The sequence below is a fragment of the Pinus tabuliformis genome, chromosome 1_1 (assembly GCF_031772625.1).
Source record: "Pinus tabuliformis cultivar Carrire ecotype Pingquan chromosome 1_1, CPIR1, whole genome shotgun sequence".
NCBI classification, from domain to species: Eukaryota; Viridiplantae; Streptophyta; class Pinopsida; order Pinales; family Pinaceae; genus Pinus; species Pinus tabuliformis.
This window is the reverse complement of record NC_142297.1, coordinates 483,354,733-483,374,686: the sequence shown is the minus strand read 5'-3', so window position 1 is coordinate 483,374,686 and position 19,954 is coordinate 483,354,733. Positions and strand designations below refer to the sequence as shown.

Genomic DNA, 19,954 nt, shown 5'->3' with positions numbered 1-19,954 from the left:
GGCACGTGGTCGGCATTGTAGGCTCATGCAAAAGACATGGAATCTTTGAAGAGTACATGACCTGCGTGTTGTTCATCTACACGCTTCAAAGGCACCCCATACAGTGGTGTGCCATGCTGCCTGAAAAATCTATTCATTCTCTTGCTCATCTGGTCGTAGAGATAGACCGTGCTTTTAATCACTTTAACCATAAAGCACTCAATCAAGAAATTATGAAATTACGAAAATCACCCGATGAATCTGTTGATCAGTTTTATACATGCTTTTTTAATCTTGCATACCGATTTCCAAAAGATGAAATTGATGGCGAATTTCTTTATAGAATATTTTAGTATCTTCTTCACATATCCAAACCCTGCTCAGCATACTTCGGTGATAGCATTGTGCAATCACAGGCAGGCACAGTTGTTGTCACAAGTGACTGTCTGCCTTCACCTCATCAAACAACTCCACCACTGTAGAGTGATGTGGGAGATCATGCACACACATATGTTGAACTATCACATCCTCCCACCCCACCGGCTCTTGAGATCTACGCAGATTTGGCTTGAAAGCCTGTTGGTTGTCACAAGGACTCATTCCCTCGACCTCTGTCCCAGCGTTCTGTTGATCCTCTAGATTGTACTATCTTGTGTTCTTCCGTTCTGGACTCCCCATCTCCTGTGAATGAGGATCAAGTTGTCGACAGAGTTGGTGTTATGAAACCAACCTGCGCCATCATTCATGATGAGTGTGTGCGGGAATCTAAAGAAGAACCCATGGTGAAGGATGACTCCCTTCCAACCACGCCTCATCCACTTTATCTTGACATCCCTTATGATTCTGGAACTGCTGATTTCCTTTGTGAAAACTCATTTCCGGATGTTTCTACTTCCGATTGTTCATAGGACACGTCGGATGTCAGTCTATCAATATAGTGCAGAGAGGACACATCTTCCTCTGGAAATTTTTCCAATCTGTCATCTATCATTTTTGAAAACACGGAGGGAGAAAATCTTTGCTTCCCATCTACCCCTCTACCCGATTCATCAAATCATGAGGATGCTAACAAACATCCTAAATTTTTTGATCTTGGTTGTCGTGATCTCTCTACTTCTTCATCTGATCACAATGTTGATCCAATTGTTGTTAATATTTCTAAGACACTGGTCTACAATGATCTATCTGTCAACGAAGTCGAAACCCTACAGACTATTAAGACACTTCAACCCGAGTTGATGGTTATGTCAGGCCCTCCTTTTCCTGAGGTTAGTTTCACTTCCAGTTAAGAAATTACTGAAACACTCAAGGCACCTCATCACTCTCTGCTTTGCATTGAAGATCAACCAAACACCCAGATTTCGCTTCCTCCACACGAACTACATGATCCCATCGCTCATGCAATGAAGGAATATTACACAGCAAGCACACATGCACAACGTAATTGGTCTACCTTTCTCATGTTTTCTTGCATGTCACAGTCAAGAGAATGCATACACTCGACATATGCATGCAGTGTAGCATAGGACCACGGTAGCTCCACAGAGTGCATGTCATGCGCTTTCACTCATCATTGTTCTGTGGTCGCTTGTAAGCTTGAAGTGTGTCTGTATTCATCATTATATCTTTCATGCTTGCTAGTTTATGCAACTGCAATGTTTGTAAATCGTGCCTTCACCAACATGGGTCAACCAATGCATTGGTGGTTGCATTGGAAGTATCGCTTCACGTGAGATGACCCGTGCGCTATTAGCTTAGGAGTATGAGTAGTATTTGCTTTTGAGTTGTTTGCTGGCATGCACGTTTTCTTCTTTCTTTGTGTGTTTGTTTGTTTGCTTGTTATTATCCATAGGTTAGTTTCACATGGACCGTGTGTGACTCTTGAAACAAGCTGGGTAAAGTACAAGAGGACTTGTACAACTATCAACATTTGGTTATCTTTTGTCCTCTCTCTTATGTAAGAAATTTTTGTCTTCAGTCCATGATACATCAATGGAAAATACGTACTGTTCGAACTGAACCTTGGTGAAAACACAACACTTGTGTGCTAACTAGTATCACCTACTCCAGTCAGTTGTTTTTGGGTTGATCCTTGTCAGCTTAGTCAAGTAGAGTAAGGTGAGGGGGGAAACCTTAACAATAAATTCAAAGGTATACATAAACTAATCCTTTGAAGGAACAACCTATTTTTCTCTAAATAAGTTGGGATCCCTCTTTCGCCTCTAAAATGAATAAGAGTTGTGCATGGTTATGAAGATGAAAAATGAAAAATAAAAAAGTGAAAAAAGTTTGAAAAAATGAAAAATGAAAAATAAAAAGTGAAAAAGTTTGAAAAAATGAAAAATGAATAAGGTGAAAGAAGAGAAAGGCTTCCGACACAAAGACGTGATGTAAGTAACTCTGTCGGGGTACTGACTACGCTCGTTGGCAGCAAAGCAGTGCTTGTGTTCCTGTGTGACTCCGCTGGGGTACTGTCTAGGCCTACTAGCAGCAGAGCAACACCAGAGATGAAACTAATACTCTGACGACTATACTTCTTGTGCACTGTATACTCCTCAACCCCAGTTGAAACAACTATGTTGGCTTCGCTTGGAATATGTGTCGATTGACTAAGGGCTCGACAGATGTTACATCATACAATCAAGTAGTGTGGAAAACAAGACGAATTGAGAATTGAACAATACTTCCAGAGGTATTATACTTTCTTTTCATGAACAAGGTCCATTCAGAGAGCTGGAGTTCTATGAGTGTGTCGCCAAGCATTGTAGTGGCTACAACCACCCTCCAAATTTTTCCTTAGCTTTGTTTTGGAGTGTCCCTACCAACCTTTCACAGCAGCATGTCTTAGGTTGTCAAGTACACAAGCTTCAGTGATTTTCTTGTAGAATGACAACTTTTCCATCAAAGCTTGTTGCATCCCCTTCATAGGATGTTTCACCAGACTTGGTCCATCTGCAGGCTGAGCATCTCCCTCAAGAAATTGTGTAATTATGGAGGGAAACTAGCCTTCCCTCCAAAAATTGCGCAATTCTGTCTGGCAGCCTGTTGGGCTTTAGAATTGCACAAATTTGCCTGCCACTATTCACTGAGAAAATTTCACAATTCGTCCCAGCAACACTGCTCAGCCCAGAAATTGTGTAATTCTGGGCAATAGTCAGCTTCTCAACACAAAAATTGCTTAACCCCTCTGAGTGGCCAGCCCAAATCCTTCCTAGAAATGAGCATTTTTTTCCTCCTAGCTGAGCATACTGTTGCATGTGCAGTTGAGTTGAGCGGTTCCCCTCGAGACCAAGCAAAAATGATTTGCATGCATAGACTGCTCCTCCCAAGGCAGCATGCAAAGGCATCCATTGATTTAGGGATCTACTTTTAGCAGCTGAAGGTTACATGCAAAGATCATTTCAGAAACCTCTCACCAAGTGTTGCTTTCCCTAGATTTGTGGCATGTGTGTCGCAACCTTGATTTTATCAAGACTCATCAACTGGACACTCCAGAGCTCATTCATCACATCGATTTTGTAGCTCTGACATTACACATTTCATCTAGGAGTCTTCGGCACATTTAGCTCAGTTGTTTTGGGGTAAGCCCGTTTTTCATGAATTGTGCTGCGTTTCTGTTGCATTTTTCATTTTGCTTTGTGTGAGTGTTTTCTGCTTGATTTCAGTGAGCGCTTGTTGTTGTTTGCATGCATACTAGCTTGCACTAGCATCGTTTCAGTTTTCGTTTGCATCTCACTGTTGTCACATGCATGACACTGTTTTGCACGGACGGTCACTGTTGTGGTGACTCACTTAACACACATGCATGCTTTCCCATTTTCCAAATCCTGCCCTTGTTGTTTTCATGAATGATCATTCACTCTCGTTTACACTCATCTCACCATGCATTCAGACTTCTCATGTTTTTAGTCGCCCATCGGCCAGACTGGGCTCCCTTGGCCCAGACCGTGCCAGGGCCGGCTAGCACTGCACATTTCCAGAAGCGAAGGCTTTGCCTTCCCTCTAGAAATTGCGCAAGTCTAGCCAGACACTAACCTCCTGGCTTGCATTGCATAATTCTTGGAGGCAGTGTCTTACTGGCCCAAAAACTGTGTAATGTAGGTTGCTTGTTGCATGTCACTGCTGACTGAAATTGTGCATTACGTAGTTTCAGTCCTCAGTAGGCCAAGTTGGAATGTGCATTACACAATTCCAGCAGTCAATGAGCCTACTAATAGCCCAGACTGTGCCTTGCATAGTTTTGGCAATCAATCTCTCGACCTCTCGACAAAAATTGTGCAACCTTCATGATCAGTCACACAGGTATGTTGCAAGTTAGTTCTCAAGTTTGTTTTGGTTTTCGGCTGCCAAATTGATTTCCATGAGTGTTTCCATGTCTCTAGGTATCATAGGTGTTCATCTGCCTCTCAACAACACAGGTACAATGGTTTCCTGGAGAGCAGAGTTGAAGACACTATTCATAGCACACTTGGGGATGCAATCAATCAAGTGTCTGTGAACTTGCCTACCCATGAAGACATCGAGTTTTTTGTAGACAAGGACATCAAGATATGGTGGCAACAATGTCACAGCAAACAAAAACATCAACAACAGTTGAAGGCAACATACCGGATGCAATGAATACAAGAGGAAGTTTGTTGACAACACAGAGGTGGAATAAAGTTGCAAGCTCAAGAAGATCCACTTATGATGAAAGCAACTTTAGAGACTCAGGCTATGAGGTGACGACACAACATGAAGATCACGCGAAGGCAGAGAATGGAACAGATAAGGAGTTGCATGTGCTGAAGCAGCAACTCAAGGAAGAACAAGAGTTGCATAGACGAGAGAATGAGTTGTAGCAGGTACATGTATAATAGGGGTCACAACATGCACTAATGGATGAAACTGCACCCGTACAAGTTATAGATCCATCCCAGCAGCTGGCACGGAGTAGACAAGGTGAGAAATGTTGTTGATCGCATGCAAGGGAATGCAGCAACATGCATGTCATTGTGCACACATATGCGATCCCATCCATTCGACACACTCACCAAGGCAAAGACGAGAAGCAAGTCTGACTGGAGCTGATCATGTATCTTGACAAGTTGATGCACATGGTCACCAACGCACACACAGAGAAGAACACAGACACCATGCATCACTGTGTTGCTAGTCTAGTTTCACTCAAGACAATGATGCACATATTTTCAAACGAGTGGGATAGAGGAGCCATAGCAATGTACTCGAATGAAATGGAGGAAATAGTTTGCTTCAACCAGATGTCACCATTGAGTGCAAGGACACCATCACGGACAACCAAGATTAGCATCAGTTCACCACCATCGAACATCACAAGGATGTCAAAGAGTTGGTCTCACCACAACGGTTTGAGTGTTAGTGATGTCTGGCATGGCTTGCTCAAGCCATTTTGTCTCACATGGGTACATGTTCAGATTGTATGTAACGTCTTGTCAATTGGAAGTTCAAGTGTTGATATTTGGATGTAACAATCATAGAGTAGATGAAGAGTCATGAGGGTAGATGAACTGTCACAAAGGGGAATGTTAAAGGCTACCCCACCCTTTTCTATAAATAATCCCTCATAACTCATTGTATAGGTTTTTTGTCAGCCAAGCTTCCGATAGGACTATCTTAGAGAAAGCATGGACAATATTGTAATGAGCCTTGACTTCTCCATTGCACAGAGCTAGTACATCTCTTTGGAGGAGCAGGTGGATGTGGCTGTAACATTCGACTGTCAGAACTAGTGGTTGGACATGGATGTATTGTATGACTGGAACTTACACTTCTTAATATAACAAAGCCAACACGTTTCATTCATATGTTGTATTGTATTCTATGCTATCTGGTTTACTCTAAATTATATATGCATTTGTTTTCTTACGCATGCATGTATGGACTATTTTGTATATGTATGAATATTTTTTAAATGTGATTTTGGTTTAACCATCACTTTGTATTGCTCGCTAACTTTCTTTCAAGCTTGTGATGCATCTTCGCTCGTGTGTTCCCTCCCAAGCTGCCTACTATTACAGGTTTCCAAGGGGTGCACTCACTTCACCCTCAGTGTGTTAGAACCTCTCATGCACCTTCCTTGACTTACTGCAACTGTCACGCCCTTGTTACCAATAGGGACATCTTTCTTACCTCTATGTGAAATCACGGTCAAGGCACCGTATGACCCACTGCTAGGACTCCTAACCAAACGGTATGAGGTCTAATTGGGACTTATTACCGGGGATATCTGCTTACATGTTGGAGGGTATAGCACTGTCAACACTAAGTTACAGATCACTAGGAGGTTAGAAAAACTAATAAAAAATACCAAACATAAAACGAGGTTGGAAGGGTTATAAGCTCCTATGTAGAGTCACCATTTTGTTATGTAGGCAATGCTTTCCGCGGACAGAAAAGATCCCTCTAGTCCTATGTGAGGATTGAGAACAAACAATGACAAATATATGTACAATTTCCTAGTTTATACCAGTAAACACAAAGGAGGATAGATGACCTACCTCACCTTGATGCTAACATCCGTTGGTGTTGTCCTTGATTCTTTTGCTTCCAAGTTCAATCTCCTCTTCATCGTTATGGATGAATACCTGTAAGGAATATCATGTGGAGACAACAAACGCATACATAGAAAAATACATTCCAATATAAATCATATAATAGATCAAGGAGTATTACACTAAATAAGAAACAATTGACACATTTATTGAAAGCAAACACATAATTTATTATTAATAGATGGTAAAGGGAGCATTACAACCACTTAAGCCTTGATGTTGGAAGCCTCCTTTAGGCGAGTTTCCAAGTCCTAGCCTTAACCTTCAAGCACTACTTTCTCCTTAGCAAAATGGGTAGCGTTTGGGCATAGTTCAACACTAGGAAGGAAACCAATCAATAGCCCACCATTAGTGGATAGTAGCGATCTCATTTATAGGGAAGGAGAGGGAGTTGAGGATCCATGAAAGGAGGGATACATTCCACATCTCAAGGGAAAGATCCATGAAAGTAGGATCAAGGAAAGATCCATGAAAGTAGGATCAAGGACTAGAAATGGGAGGTCTCGTTCCAATTCTCATTCACCTGTAACCAGATCATCGTTCTGGCAACAAGTTACCAACATGGGTCATTAGGCATGCAAAACGTGTTGATCCTAAAAAACAAGGTTTTTGTCAAGCTTCTCGAGAATTCTTTCAACACAAGTTTTCTTCTTTTCTTCAGGGATACTTCTTAACATGTTTCATGATGAATATACTGACATATTTAATCATTTTGTGACATTTGTGGCATTAACAACACAAAGTTCAACACTTCAAGATACGAGATGAGGAGCATGACAAAATATTGTGTAACTCTCTCTCTCTCTCTCTCTCTCTCTCTCTCTCTCTCTCTCTCTCGAGGTTTGTCCTGCAACTCTGTTGACTATCTATCTCACTCCTCTTCTCTCTCCCCCTTCTCTCCATCTCGCCCTTGTCATTCCCTCTCTTTGTATCCACCTTTCTCTCTCTCTATATGTCTTGAACTTCTTCTTTCCCTATCTTTTCCTCCAACTCCATCTTTCGAGCTGCCTCTCTTTCTCCTCGGCTCTCTCCTCCTCTCCATCTCTTCATCTTTGTGTCCCTCCTCTCTCTCTTACCCTTCTCTCTCATTCTCTCTCACTCTATATTTCAAAAGTTTTAAAATAATTTGATAATTAAAATATTTTGTTTATATATATATATATATATATATATTACATTGTGGTTCACGGACACTGGGTGGCCGTTACATCCACGGAAAAATCTGGGCATATCAACCGTGAAGGGAATCTTTTAAAGCCCGTCTGCCAGACTAACAGGTCCTAACCAATAGCATCAAGGAGAATTGACCCTGTGACCTCCTGATCGGCGAGGGACTTAACAATGGGGACTCGACCAGTTGAGCTAACCCTTAGGGCTATATATTATATATATATATATATATATATATATATATATATATATATATATATATATATATATATATTGATGTCCTACAACATTTTAATTTTTTTATATATATAAATACATATTTAGAATGCAAGATTTCAAATGTGTGTTGTATATTTACCTAGGGGGAAATGCTAATTTTCCATGGAAATATTGTTTACAATTTTCCAAAATATTAATGTTCCAGCCATCAAAGATACATAGAGTGTTTCATGTCCTCTAATTGAAGTTGTTTAGGTTTGATTTCTTTAAAGGTAGCTTTAGGTTATGATTACTTGAGGATTTTAAAAATATTATATATTTTATTATGTTAGATTTATAAAAAAAATAGGTTAAATAAAATTAACATATTTGAGTCAACTTGTATGACTCTTTTTGTGTTAATGACACTTTTGTTCAAGCTTATGGCATATATCAATCACATTTATTAATGTGGTTGTGTATTATATTAAAATTAATAATATTATATTAATACAAAATTAATAAATTTAATATTAACAAAAAATATATTAATATTAAATTTTTATATTAATATCATTTCATCATTTAATTTAATAATAGTAATTTTAATTTTAATATTATATTTAATAAGGTTTTTACATGACATGATAACAAAAATTCTAATAAGATTTGGAAATTTAAAACGAGGTAAAAGTTTAATTTTACATCATTCATTTTTTTTTTAATAGAGAAGATAGACCTAAAATCCACAATTTTTGTACGTTAATAGACTTAGGGCTAATTTTTTCTTGAGGTGGCAGAGTTGATCACCTTGGATTCATGAAGGAATCCTCTATCAAATGGCTTATGAGTTTGACATTTCCCATTTCATATGATATTTTTCATCTAAATTATTTTAAACATAATGCTTGAGATTTTTTTGAACTGTTTTAAAGAGGTTGAATAAAAAATCAATATCATAAAATATACACAACTAAAATTTTCAAAAAATACCACTATCCTTGTTTACGATTGTTAGTATTTTTGGTTTTTCAATTTATTTAAATAATTGAAAAAAACTTATGTGAATACATGTGTGCAAAATGCAATTGAAATATTACTTAGCCAACTTCGAAAAATAATAAAAAATATATTTTTGCATAAAAAATAAGTTTTTAATATGAAAAACTTAGCTCTCTCCGTGTAAATCATGCTCATATAAATAATTTATAAAAATTACACATTTTATATTAATTTATGGTATGTGTTCACACACATACCTCTTAAGATGTGTGAAAATTTGCAAGGATAAGCATTTCATTTAATGGAAAATTGACATATTAAAGGACACTAAATATTTTTGCAAAAAATATCATTAGGCAACAACATAATTCTCCACAATTTGTCTTTTTACTCAGTATCAAATTTTAGAGTGCTTCAATTGGATAAAAGAAAAAACTTGAAATTTCATCACCGACCCAAGATGTAACTCATCTTCATGCTTTCACCCTATCTTAAATCATGTCTCCATATTAACATATCATTGTTTTTTTATTGTGTACATGACAAATACATCATTAACTTAAATTCCTCCATATATTTTATGTCACTTAATAATATAATAAATGATTAATTCTTTTATTGAAATAAATTATGATTATTTTGGATTTTTTTATTATTTTTTTGAAGTAAAAATATACTTGAGAGATTATTCTTTCTTTATATATAATATTTTAAAAATGTACATTACTAATAATAAAAATTTAATATCAACTCTAAATAAAAATATTATAATAACATAAAATAATTGAAAAAAAAAAATATGATACATTTTAATATTAAATTTACAAATAATGTATTATCCAAACAAAATTTTAATTCCTCTCCCACAAACAACTGGCCTATATATCATATTATAATAACACAAAATAACTGCTAAAAGAAAATATATAATACATTTTAATATGAAATTTAAAGATAATATATTATATAAAGAAAATTTTAATTCCTTTTTCATGAACAAAAGTTCTCATATACCAATTTGGTATGTTTAACCTTGACCTTAAAATTAAATAACAATAATAATATATTTAAATTTAAAATTAAACACAAAAAACTAATTTAATTTTAATTTGAAAAATTTTCATTGATTTAAATTTATAATAAATTCAAAAAAAAATTACTTCACTGAGTCTCTCTTGTATTCTTCTTTCATAAAACTCTGGTTTTCTCAAAAATATATATATTTTTAGCTTAAAATTTATATATATATATAAAATTTGCTTTGCTTCGGTGTCACTCCAAACATGTTCACCGTTTATATGCCACGCCCTTGGGCAAAGGCTCTGTGTTTAACTTATTCATAGCTTTGGGTTTATTCCCATGCGAAGGTTTAAGGGTTCTTAACGTGAACACCGTGCAACGGAATCTCATGCGAAGGGTTGAAAACTCGAGCTGCTGACCTAAGCACGAATGTGATGGATCTATTATTTGTTTCGGAAGGGGTTAAGTTATTATCATTTAGTTGTCAGACAACTTGAAATAATTAATCAATTAATCCTCCCAGGTTCAGAAGGGCAGCCTTTCGCTTTTTCTTTATAGGTTTTTAAATCTGAACGACATAAAAACCGTCGTAAAAAATATTCCACTTTTTTATTAGCAAGTAGTCTATCCAGGTCGAAGAGGAGTTGTCTAAAAAGTTATGGAAATTTTAGTCATATTTAGAAAAAATTCGGCAAAGATTTTTGTAAATCCATGTTAGAGTTATTAAACTTCAAAATTTTAGGTTTCTTAGACATTTTTGAAGATGCTGAATTCATTTCCACCATCAAAAATATCATTCAAATATTACCTCTACAAAATTTTTAAAGTTTTTTTGTCAACCACTTTTGGCCGTGGGCAATTCCCCATTGTACGACTCCTTTTATTAATATGAAAGAGTGGCTCTAATTACGTTTTCAATACTGTTCGGCCAATGTGAGCGAGTGGCTCTAACTACATTTTCAACAGTGCTCAGCCAACGTAAGTACATTTTCAATAGTGGTCAGCGCAATTTAATGAAATTTAAAGCTTGCGTCATCTTCATGACGTTAGTTATGGCAAAATGAAAGCTTTTTCCAGCGGCGAAGCACGAGATAAATGGTCCTTCCCTTTGAGGCTCTGCCTGGTTTGAAAAATCCTCTGTTTTAATAAAATCGATTGGACAAACAGGGAAAGTGACTCGCACGGCCATGTGCATTCATACCCTACGGTCCCATATTTTTCGTCTTGATATGCTCAATTTTCTCTGTGGTCCCCTGCATTGATATGCTCAATTTTCTCTCGAACAAACTGGGTCTACATTGTTGTCTCGCCTAATCCATTCGTTCTATATAAACGTTGTTTCTTATCAAGTTTTCCAGAGTTGTTTCTAAACAATGAGAATCTTTCGTTATTTACCTTCTGAGATTTCGTTATTTTTGTCTGTAGATATCAGTGTTACTTTCAGTTGTGCGATTGAAGTTTGAGTAAGCATTTGTATTGGATCCATGTCCTCCAGCAATGGACAAAAGCGAATGTTCGAGTTGGAGCCAAGTGCTTCAGCTCAACATTGGCCTTCAGAAAGTGAAACAGATAAAGTGGAGGCCAAGAGCCAACGCCAGCGGACCGGATTAGAGAGTTCTGGAGACGATTTCGAAGAATTTGTGGGTGTGTTAGATAGAATCCAATATATGAAAACCAGGCACGCGGACTGGGATTTTTCGAACTCTAAATCCATGTCAGCTGAAGACTTGGGTGTTAAAGTTCTGAAAACTAAATCGCCATGGATACCCTCCTTCGAATGGGAGGACTTCTGTAAATGTGGAGGTAAGCATACAACATGTGCACAAAAGGATATATACAGTCTTCCCAGGAAGGAGAATGGGAGCAGCAGTTGTGAGGAAAAGGGAAAGCAAAGTATTAAACCTGCTAACCATCTTGCAACACCTTCTTTTTCAAGGGATGCATATGATAATCGCCCCGCTGAAACTTTCGATCTGAACGTAGAGGCTTCGTCGTGATCTGCAGGGTTTTCCACATTTGCTTGCAGTTTTTCCAATGGGGCCTGCACAGCTGCACCAGTGATGTACGCTGACAAGGATGTTGTATATGACGTACTTTATGTCCATTGCAGGCTTCAATAATTAATGAATGTATGTAGGATCCAGGCCTTCTGTTTGATCCAGGTAGGACTAAAAAGCAATGTTTCGCCGATATTCTAACAAACCTGTAACAACTTGGTGGTTTGGCTTGCAAATACATAAAAGCTTCTATTTTCTATTTTTGATGTTAGTATTTTTTTTTTCACATAAAAAATACATGTAGAGTAGACTATTTTAGAATCCAAATCACACCATTAAAGTACTCAACACATACATTAATTAAAACATATACATTCTTTTTAAATAACAATGTTAAAAAATCTCAAATTCCACATTGCAATATTAGATAATCTTATGCATTTTATTTTGGATAACAACGTTAAAATCTCAAATCATCCCTTCTTTTTTGAGGGATGATAACCGCCCTGGTCATTGTTTTGATCTGAACGTAGACGCTTTGTTCCTTAATTCAAATGATTCACTAGTTCTTTAATTCAACATGCGTGGCCTTGTGTAAAAGTAACTTCAGTTGCACGCGTACACGACGACTGCAAATATTCGAAGGGGTTATTTAAAAAAGTTTTGTTTTTTTTATAACTAATTTTTTTAGCTGGTTTAGAATTTGATTAAAATTAAGAAATTTGTTAATTTTATATAATATAAATTTATATGAATTTTTTTTTAACATTGAATTTATTAGAATGTTTAATAATTCATTGTAGGATAGAATTTTGTTTTTTTTGGGATGAATTAATGAATAAATTCGAATGGATAGGTCATTTTTATATTAGGTCGAAAATCATTGTTAATTTCATTAATTAATTTATTATTAAATATATTTTAATGTATTTTTGTCTTGATAAGCATGAAATAAATGTATTTTGGGTGGAGAGTTTTATTAGGGCTTTGCAAAATTTTCTATACTATGTGTTGAAAATTGAATCATGACTTGGAAACTCATTTTAAAGTTAATCCCATCAGGTAGCTTATCTTAATTGGTTCAATGAAAGGTTTTTTAGGGAGGGATGAAACCACCCTCTTATAGCAACATAGTTATTGGATGCCATAAGCCTCTGAAAGGAAATGTTGGTTCTTCTCAAGGAAGCAAATTTATGGAGGAAACCTCACTCTTGGGTGCATAATGACAAGCTCAATTGAATGGGATATGTTTTCCAAAGGTTTCAACTAACCCAAAGCTTGTCATACCCAATAATAAACTAGAGAAATCAAGGCAGTTCATGAAAGATCACACCTTGATTAGCAAATTCATGGGCATCTAGCTCCAAGAACAAGACATTGTGAAGTGGATTCAATTAAAATAGCGACCAAAAGGCTCGATAGAGCTGAGATTGAGGACCAAAGGTTATTTTTACTATTAGCGTTTCAAATCTGGAAGATCGAAAGAGAGTTTTTGAAAATGGTCCAAATTTCACGAATAATGTGGGGTCCTTTAAAAGATTCTGGGAGGAGTGCTATAACTCAAAGGAGCAGTTTCTTTCAAATCTGGAAGATCGAAAGAGAGTTTTTGAAAATGGTTCAAATTTCATGAATAATTGTCAGGTCCTTTATGAGATTTTGGGAGGAGTGCTATAATCCAAAAGAGCAGTGTCTTGCAGCCTCGATTGGGTGCAAATGTTCTCCCTTCCCGAATATTTCTGGTAACCACACGTTCAAGGGCATTGGTAACACTATTGGAGATTTTATGAAAATAAGGCATGCATCATATAGCCATATATGTATTTATATGAACATCTCTAAATCCCTCCTTAAATCAATAGTACCAAACCAGATCTAAACATAGTTGCTAGATTATGAACAATTTCCTTCAAATAAATAAATAAATAAAAGTTATATATTCAAAAGTTGGATGTCCCACCACTACCACTATAACATCTAGTCCGAAGTCAAATTGGTGAAACACCTATGGCATTTTGAACATGTTATCATTAAACAATGAATACCTTAATAACTTAAAATATGAAGGAGATACAACATTCTTTTATATTTAAAATAAATTGGATATTTAACATTTAAAAATAACTATAGGTTAATATTGATATATATATATATAGATTATATATATATATAATATTAATACTTAAAATTATATTAAAAATATATATATAAAATAATAATATTATAATTATGAAATTTACATATTACGAAGAAATTTTTTTTTTTTCAAAATAAATCAGAGTAGCCTAATAAAGTCACAATTTTGCCTAAAAACAGTAGATATTCCTGTAAAATTTTGACTAAAATCAAATAGAAATTTATAAATATTATTATCTCGTTAACAACACCAAATAATATTTAATTTTTTATTTAATGAATCTCCGGTCTTCTCAGAGAAATATTCTTCAGAGGTATATTCTTCTGTAATGAAACTCTGGTCTTCTCGAAACCAACTTGAAAAATGAAAACCATTGATAAAAAAGTTGCTTTCGTCTTTCCTGCCATTCCGACATAATCACTGTAGATATGCCATTGTCCGTGGTCAAACTCTCCGTTTTAACTTATTCATAGCTATCGGGTTATTCACGTGAAAGGGCGGCCCATTGAAAAGTTTGCAAAGGAACCTCATGCGCAGGTTTAAAGATTCGAGCAGCTGACGTAACAATGAACTTCATGGAGCTTTGGCTTTATTAATGTGACAGAGTGGTCTCACCTAGATTTTCAATAGGAGTGGTCTACGGAGGAATTGCGTGGTTAAAAGTGGTTAAAATTTTGGAAATTTTTTTTTTTTTAAATTTGTAGAGGTAGTGTTTGAATCATGTTTTTGATGGTAGAAATAGATTCACCAACATCAAAAATTTTTAGGGCATTTAAAATTATGAATTTTGACAGTTTTTACTTGGATTTACAAAAATCCTACCTGATTTTTTCAAAATATGACCAGAATTTCCATAACTTTCTGGGCAAAAAAACATAATTATTAGACTACAACTTTTCAACACTGTTCAATAAAAATTGGTGAAATTTTAAAAGTGAGCATGCTTGCATCATCTCGATGACATTACTCACTGCAAAATGAGAGCATTTTCAGAGGTCATGCAGGATAGCAATGGTCCTTCCCTCTGCTTGGTTTGAAAAATCTTTTGTTTTAATAAGATTAATAATATGGATTCGACCAACAATAGAGTGGCTTGTATTGTAATGTGACTTAGTACCTTGCTTGTTAATGGGTATTAAATGAGCGGGGTTGTATATGTCTATTGTTAGATAATTGGCCTACCCCAAAATGAGAGCATTTTCCAGAGGTCATGCACGACATAAATGGTCTTTCCCTCCGCTTGGTTTGAAAAATCTTTTATTTTAATAAGATCAATAATATGGATTCGACCAACAATAGAGTGACTTGTATTGTAATGTGACTTAGTACCTTGCTTGTTAATGGGTATTAAATGAGCTGGGTTGTTTATGTCTATTGTTAGATAATTGGCCTACCACAAAATGAAAGCATTTTCCATAGGTCATGCACCGCAGAAATGGTCCTTCCCTCTGCTTGCTTTGAAAAATCTTTTGTTTTAATAAGATCAATAAGATGGATTCTAATGTGACTTAGTACCTTGCTTGTTAATGGGTATTAAATGAGCAAGGTTGTATATGTCTATTGTTAGATAATTTGCCTACCAAAATCTAACTCTGGACATATACTACCCTCGCTCATTTAATGCTCATTGGCAGGGTACTTATTTTCAATGTTCCATAGGAGTTTGGGTAGTTGCACTAGTGATGTATGCTGACAAGGATGTTGTATATGATATACCACAATTATCAATATTTGCGGAGCTATAGCTTCATTAATGCATGGGGCAATATATGCGAACTCTTGGATTTAGCCCATTACGAAATCCAATAAATGACTGTCCCATACATTAATGGAATTATAGCTCCACAAATATTGATTACCCTCCATTAAAACTATTAATAATGGACGTTGTACATGGAAAAAAGGGCTATCCACTTACTCCAATTGTAATTTTATAAGATTTGTGACTCAGAAAAGTGATGCATATTTGGTTTTGCTCTTGATTTTCTTCCTTTTTATCATGAATGTGAGAAGGTGAAGGTGTTTTCTAATAGAAAGTGAAGAGAAGGTGAAAGTGGTTTTCAATAGCAATTTTAATAATGTCATGATTCTTATTTACTATTTGTGTCACTTGTCATGTGAGAAGAAACAATAGAAAATCCATGACTGAAGAGAAACTTCAGTGTTGTTCCAAGTCAAGTCTCAAGGTTAATGATAGTTACCTTTCATTTGTTTCACCATTACAAAACAACTTTGTTAAATGTTTGCAATAGAAATGCTTGAATATTGTATTCTTTTAAATAAAATGTTTTAAAATATTATATTAACATGTAAGAAAAAATTGAAAATTTTAATTCCTCTCCGTACATCTAAATTTGGAACTTAAATAAATTTACACTTAAAAATTTAAGATGAAATTTGATAGAAGGAGACACTTTGCTTTGATGAATGTCTTGTATTTTTCTTAATGGAACTATGGTTTTCTCAAAACTTTACTCTTTTATGATGAAACTTTGTTCTATAGAATAATTTGTTCTTGTGGTAAATTTTATATTGAGGAAATTGAATCAGAATGAAAGAACATCATGTCTATATTAGACATGAACATGTTGACTTTTCGGCTTTTGCTCAACAATCCATCAAAATCAAGTACCATATAAACCTTAAAAACACTTCAGAAATGTTTTAGAACCTTTAGAGATCATCAAAAACCCTAACAATTTGAACATAAACAATAACTTTAAGATCAAACACTTGGAATCCCCTCCTTAAAAAATCTTAAATTCTACCATATTCTTACCCCTTACCTTCTCCTATAGATTATCTTTCCCTGGAACTCCTGCATGATTTAGAACAAACACTTTAATATTAAAATACTAGTATTAAGATTAATTAAAAATACAAATTAATATATATTATTAACTTAAAATTAATTAATTATAATATTAATTAGTGACTTTGTATAATAGCATCAATATAGTATTATTATCATTATAATACTATTATGATGTAATTTTAATATCATAATATTTTTAACGTAATATCAATATATCATTATTATCTTATAATCTCATAATAACTCATTATTATTACATTAATAATAATATATTAACTATGTAATAAAAATATTATCATTATATATTTTAACTTAATATATTAATAAAAAAAATTAATTTATTAGAATATTATATTATTTATTTTTCTTCATATTATTACGGTTTTCTCTTTAGAGCTGATATTTCTCCACTTTATTTTATTTATATATATATAAATAATTGTTCTCTTAACATTATTTTTTCGAATTTTCTGTTTTAATAATGAATTTATTTATGAACTTAAAATATAAACATTCATATAAAATAATTGTGATAAATTTGAAATTCTAAATTAAATATTAAATTTATTTATATATTCAAAAATATATCATTTTTTAATTTACAATTTAAAAAATAATATATATGTATATTATGATGTATAAAATATTTTTAGGAAAAAATTACATTGAAAATTTTTTATCTAAACCAATAAATATACTTCATCTTTATATTATTAATATTTTTTTTTTTTTTTTTAAATATATAATTTTTTAATTTATAGCTAGAAAGATAATACACATAAATTTGTTAGTGATATTTTTGTTTTCATGAAAATCTGTACAAAGATGAGAGTGTGAAAAAAATATGCGTAAAAAGTTGATAGCGTGAAAAATAACAACATTGCAAATCCGTTTGTCCATAGATTACTAAATTCAACATGCGTGCGCTTAGGTAAAAGCAACCTCACCCGCAGGCGGACATAATTTCAACTATTCAAAGTTAAATGACGTCGCGTTATTAAAAAAAAATTAAACCAATTGAGTTTTAGCATAATCAGAGGCTTTTTATGGTTTTAATTTTCTTTTTTTCTTATTGCAATTTCGGACGGTTAATGGTTTCGAATAATACAAATGTATAACGAGGTTTTTTAAACATTGAATTCAATTTAGTGTAGTCGATTTAATTTAGTTAATTAATAATAAATTTAATATTTTTATTAAAAATTAGAGTTATTTTTATATTTAGATTTTTTTTTCAATTTGATTAATTTTTATTTAAACAAGTATAAAATAAGATGTTATAAGGAAAAAAAAATTAAAGATGAAAATTCCATATAAAAAATTTTATGTACACTTTCTTATAAGTAAATTTTTATGCCCAATTCTTTATGAACAAATATGTATTATTATTTTTTTGTGATTAAGAATAGATGCAATATTATATTTGCCTCTAGAATTTTTATTTATTTTTTAAATAGTTATCAGTAAGGATAGTTTATTTTTTATTTTTCATTTTTTAAATAGTTATAAGTGAGGATATTTAATAATTTGTTGTATAACTAATTTGAATTGATTTAATTTTTTATTTCAGACTTTTGGGATTTATATCATTATTAAATAGAATTGCCAGAATGACAATAGATGGTTCGAACTCCAAATCAACTATGTGATTATTCGGAAAATTTTATTTGATATTGATTTAATCTATTGTCTTTATAACAAGTAAATAAAGCTTAGTTAACTAATTACTTTTTTAATAATTTAACTATAACAAGTAAATAAATCTTACTTAACTAATTACTTTTTTAATAATTTAAATTATTTTCACATTTAGAAAACTATTATTAATAAACTTGATTATTTTTTAATAAACTTGATTAATTTTTACACAAACAAATTAGTTTAAAACCAAAATGGTGTAAGGAAAAAAAGCAGATCATATCAAGATGTTAAGAAATTAAGAAGAGATTGTATTTTATTTTATTGGGATTAAGAAATGATTGTCTTTTATTTGTTAGGTGTTAGGATTAAGGAAGATGTAATACTATATTTGTTTATAAAGTATAAAATAATTATTTTAAATAATAGCCACTAAAGTCTTTTTAATTTTTTCAAACCTTGGATAAATTATATATATATATATATTTATATGAAAAAATAATATTGTCGTTTATTGTCGCTGAGTTCTGTTTCCAAATAAAATTTAAAAAAAAATAGTAAAATTTATGTCATTTTTAAAGTAGCATGTTTATGTAGGTTATAAAATTATTTATATATATCTATATATATATATATATATATATATATAGATATATATATAAATGTAATTAAGGTTTCTTTTTTTTTTGTTTTTAATTAATGTGTGGTTTACAAATACTAGTGGTTGTTATGTCCACCTTGTGACTTCTTATTAGCAAGGTGTTTTAACCATGGAACTCAATCAATTGAGCTAACTCTTGGGGCTAATAAATTTTGGACTATTTCTCAAATTGTGTGTGTCATCCTTATGCAGGGTCATGTTTAGAGTATCATTCCAATTTTATCTATGTCTCTATGAAGAGAAAAAATGTAATTAGAGTTGCCCAAAGTCATGAAATATTGAATAAAGTTAATTTTCTTTTCTGAATCAACCTTAAATTTGTTAATGTAATTAGTGTTGTTTTTTTTTTCTCTGTAAAGACTAAATCTATTAAAGGAAAATGAAAATAAAATTACAAGGAGGTCAAAACCTCGGAAGAGAAGATCTGCATGCTTTCAGCCTAACAAAACTGTCCCATGAATGGGTGGACCAGTTACAAGTGTATAGAGAACCAGACGTAGGGACCTGAAAACAGTGATAAACCTAAAAAGAGGGTCAACCCCTATGAAGCTGTTACAACCAACAACAAAAGACAAAGATTCTATCCAAATCAGCTTTACAGCCCCAAACTGCTAGATCGCAAGGGCAGAGAACCAAACAACTAGGCCACATAGACAAAACCAATTCCACAAAACCCGAATCCTTTGAACTTGACAGAGTGAACCAAAAAGAAGTCAGTGAGGACATGCAAGAGAACCAGGTGGTGTCACATGACCACGTCCTGGTCCA

The 19,954-nt window shown here is 33.5% G+C and overlaps 1 protein-coding gene and 1 pseudogene across 1 annotated transcript; one reads left to right on the top strand and one right to left on the bottom strand.

The window, feature by feature from the left end:
- The first annotated feature begins 11,358 nt into the window (after positions 1-11,358).
- LOC149213873 (uncharacterized) lies at positions 11,359-12,122 on the top strand. The gene has a single exon (XM_089390821.1). It carries the CDS (start codon positions 11,426-11,428, stop codon positions 11,936-11,938), a length of 513 nt encoding a protein of 170 aa, XP_089246947.1. The 5' UTR covers positions 11,359-11,425; the 3' UTR covers positions 11,939-12,122.
- Positions 12,123-19,332: 7,210 nt separating this feature from the next.
- Positions 19,333-19,430, bottom strand: LOC149213872 (U6 spliceosomal RNA; annotated as a pseudogene).
- Positions 19,431-19,954: the final 524 nt, after the last annotated feature.

Excerpts from the sequence above, each read along its gene's own strand:
- LOC149213873 (XM_089390821.1), top strand. The coding sequence starts at position 11,426 with ATGTCCTCCAGCAATGGACAAAAGCGAATGTTCGAGTTGGAGCCAAGT.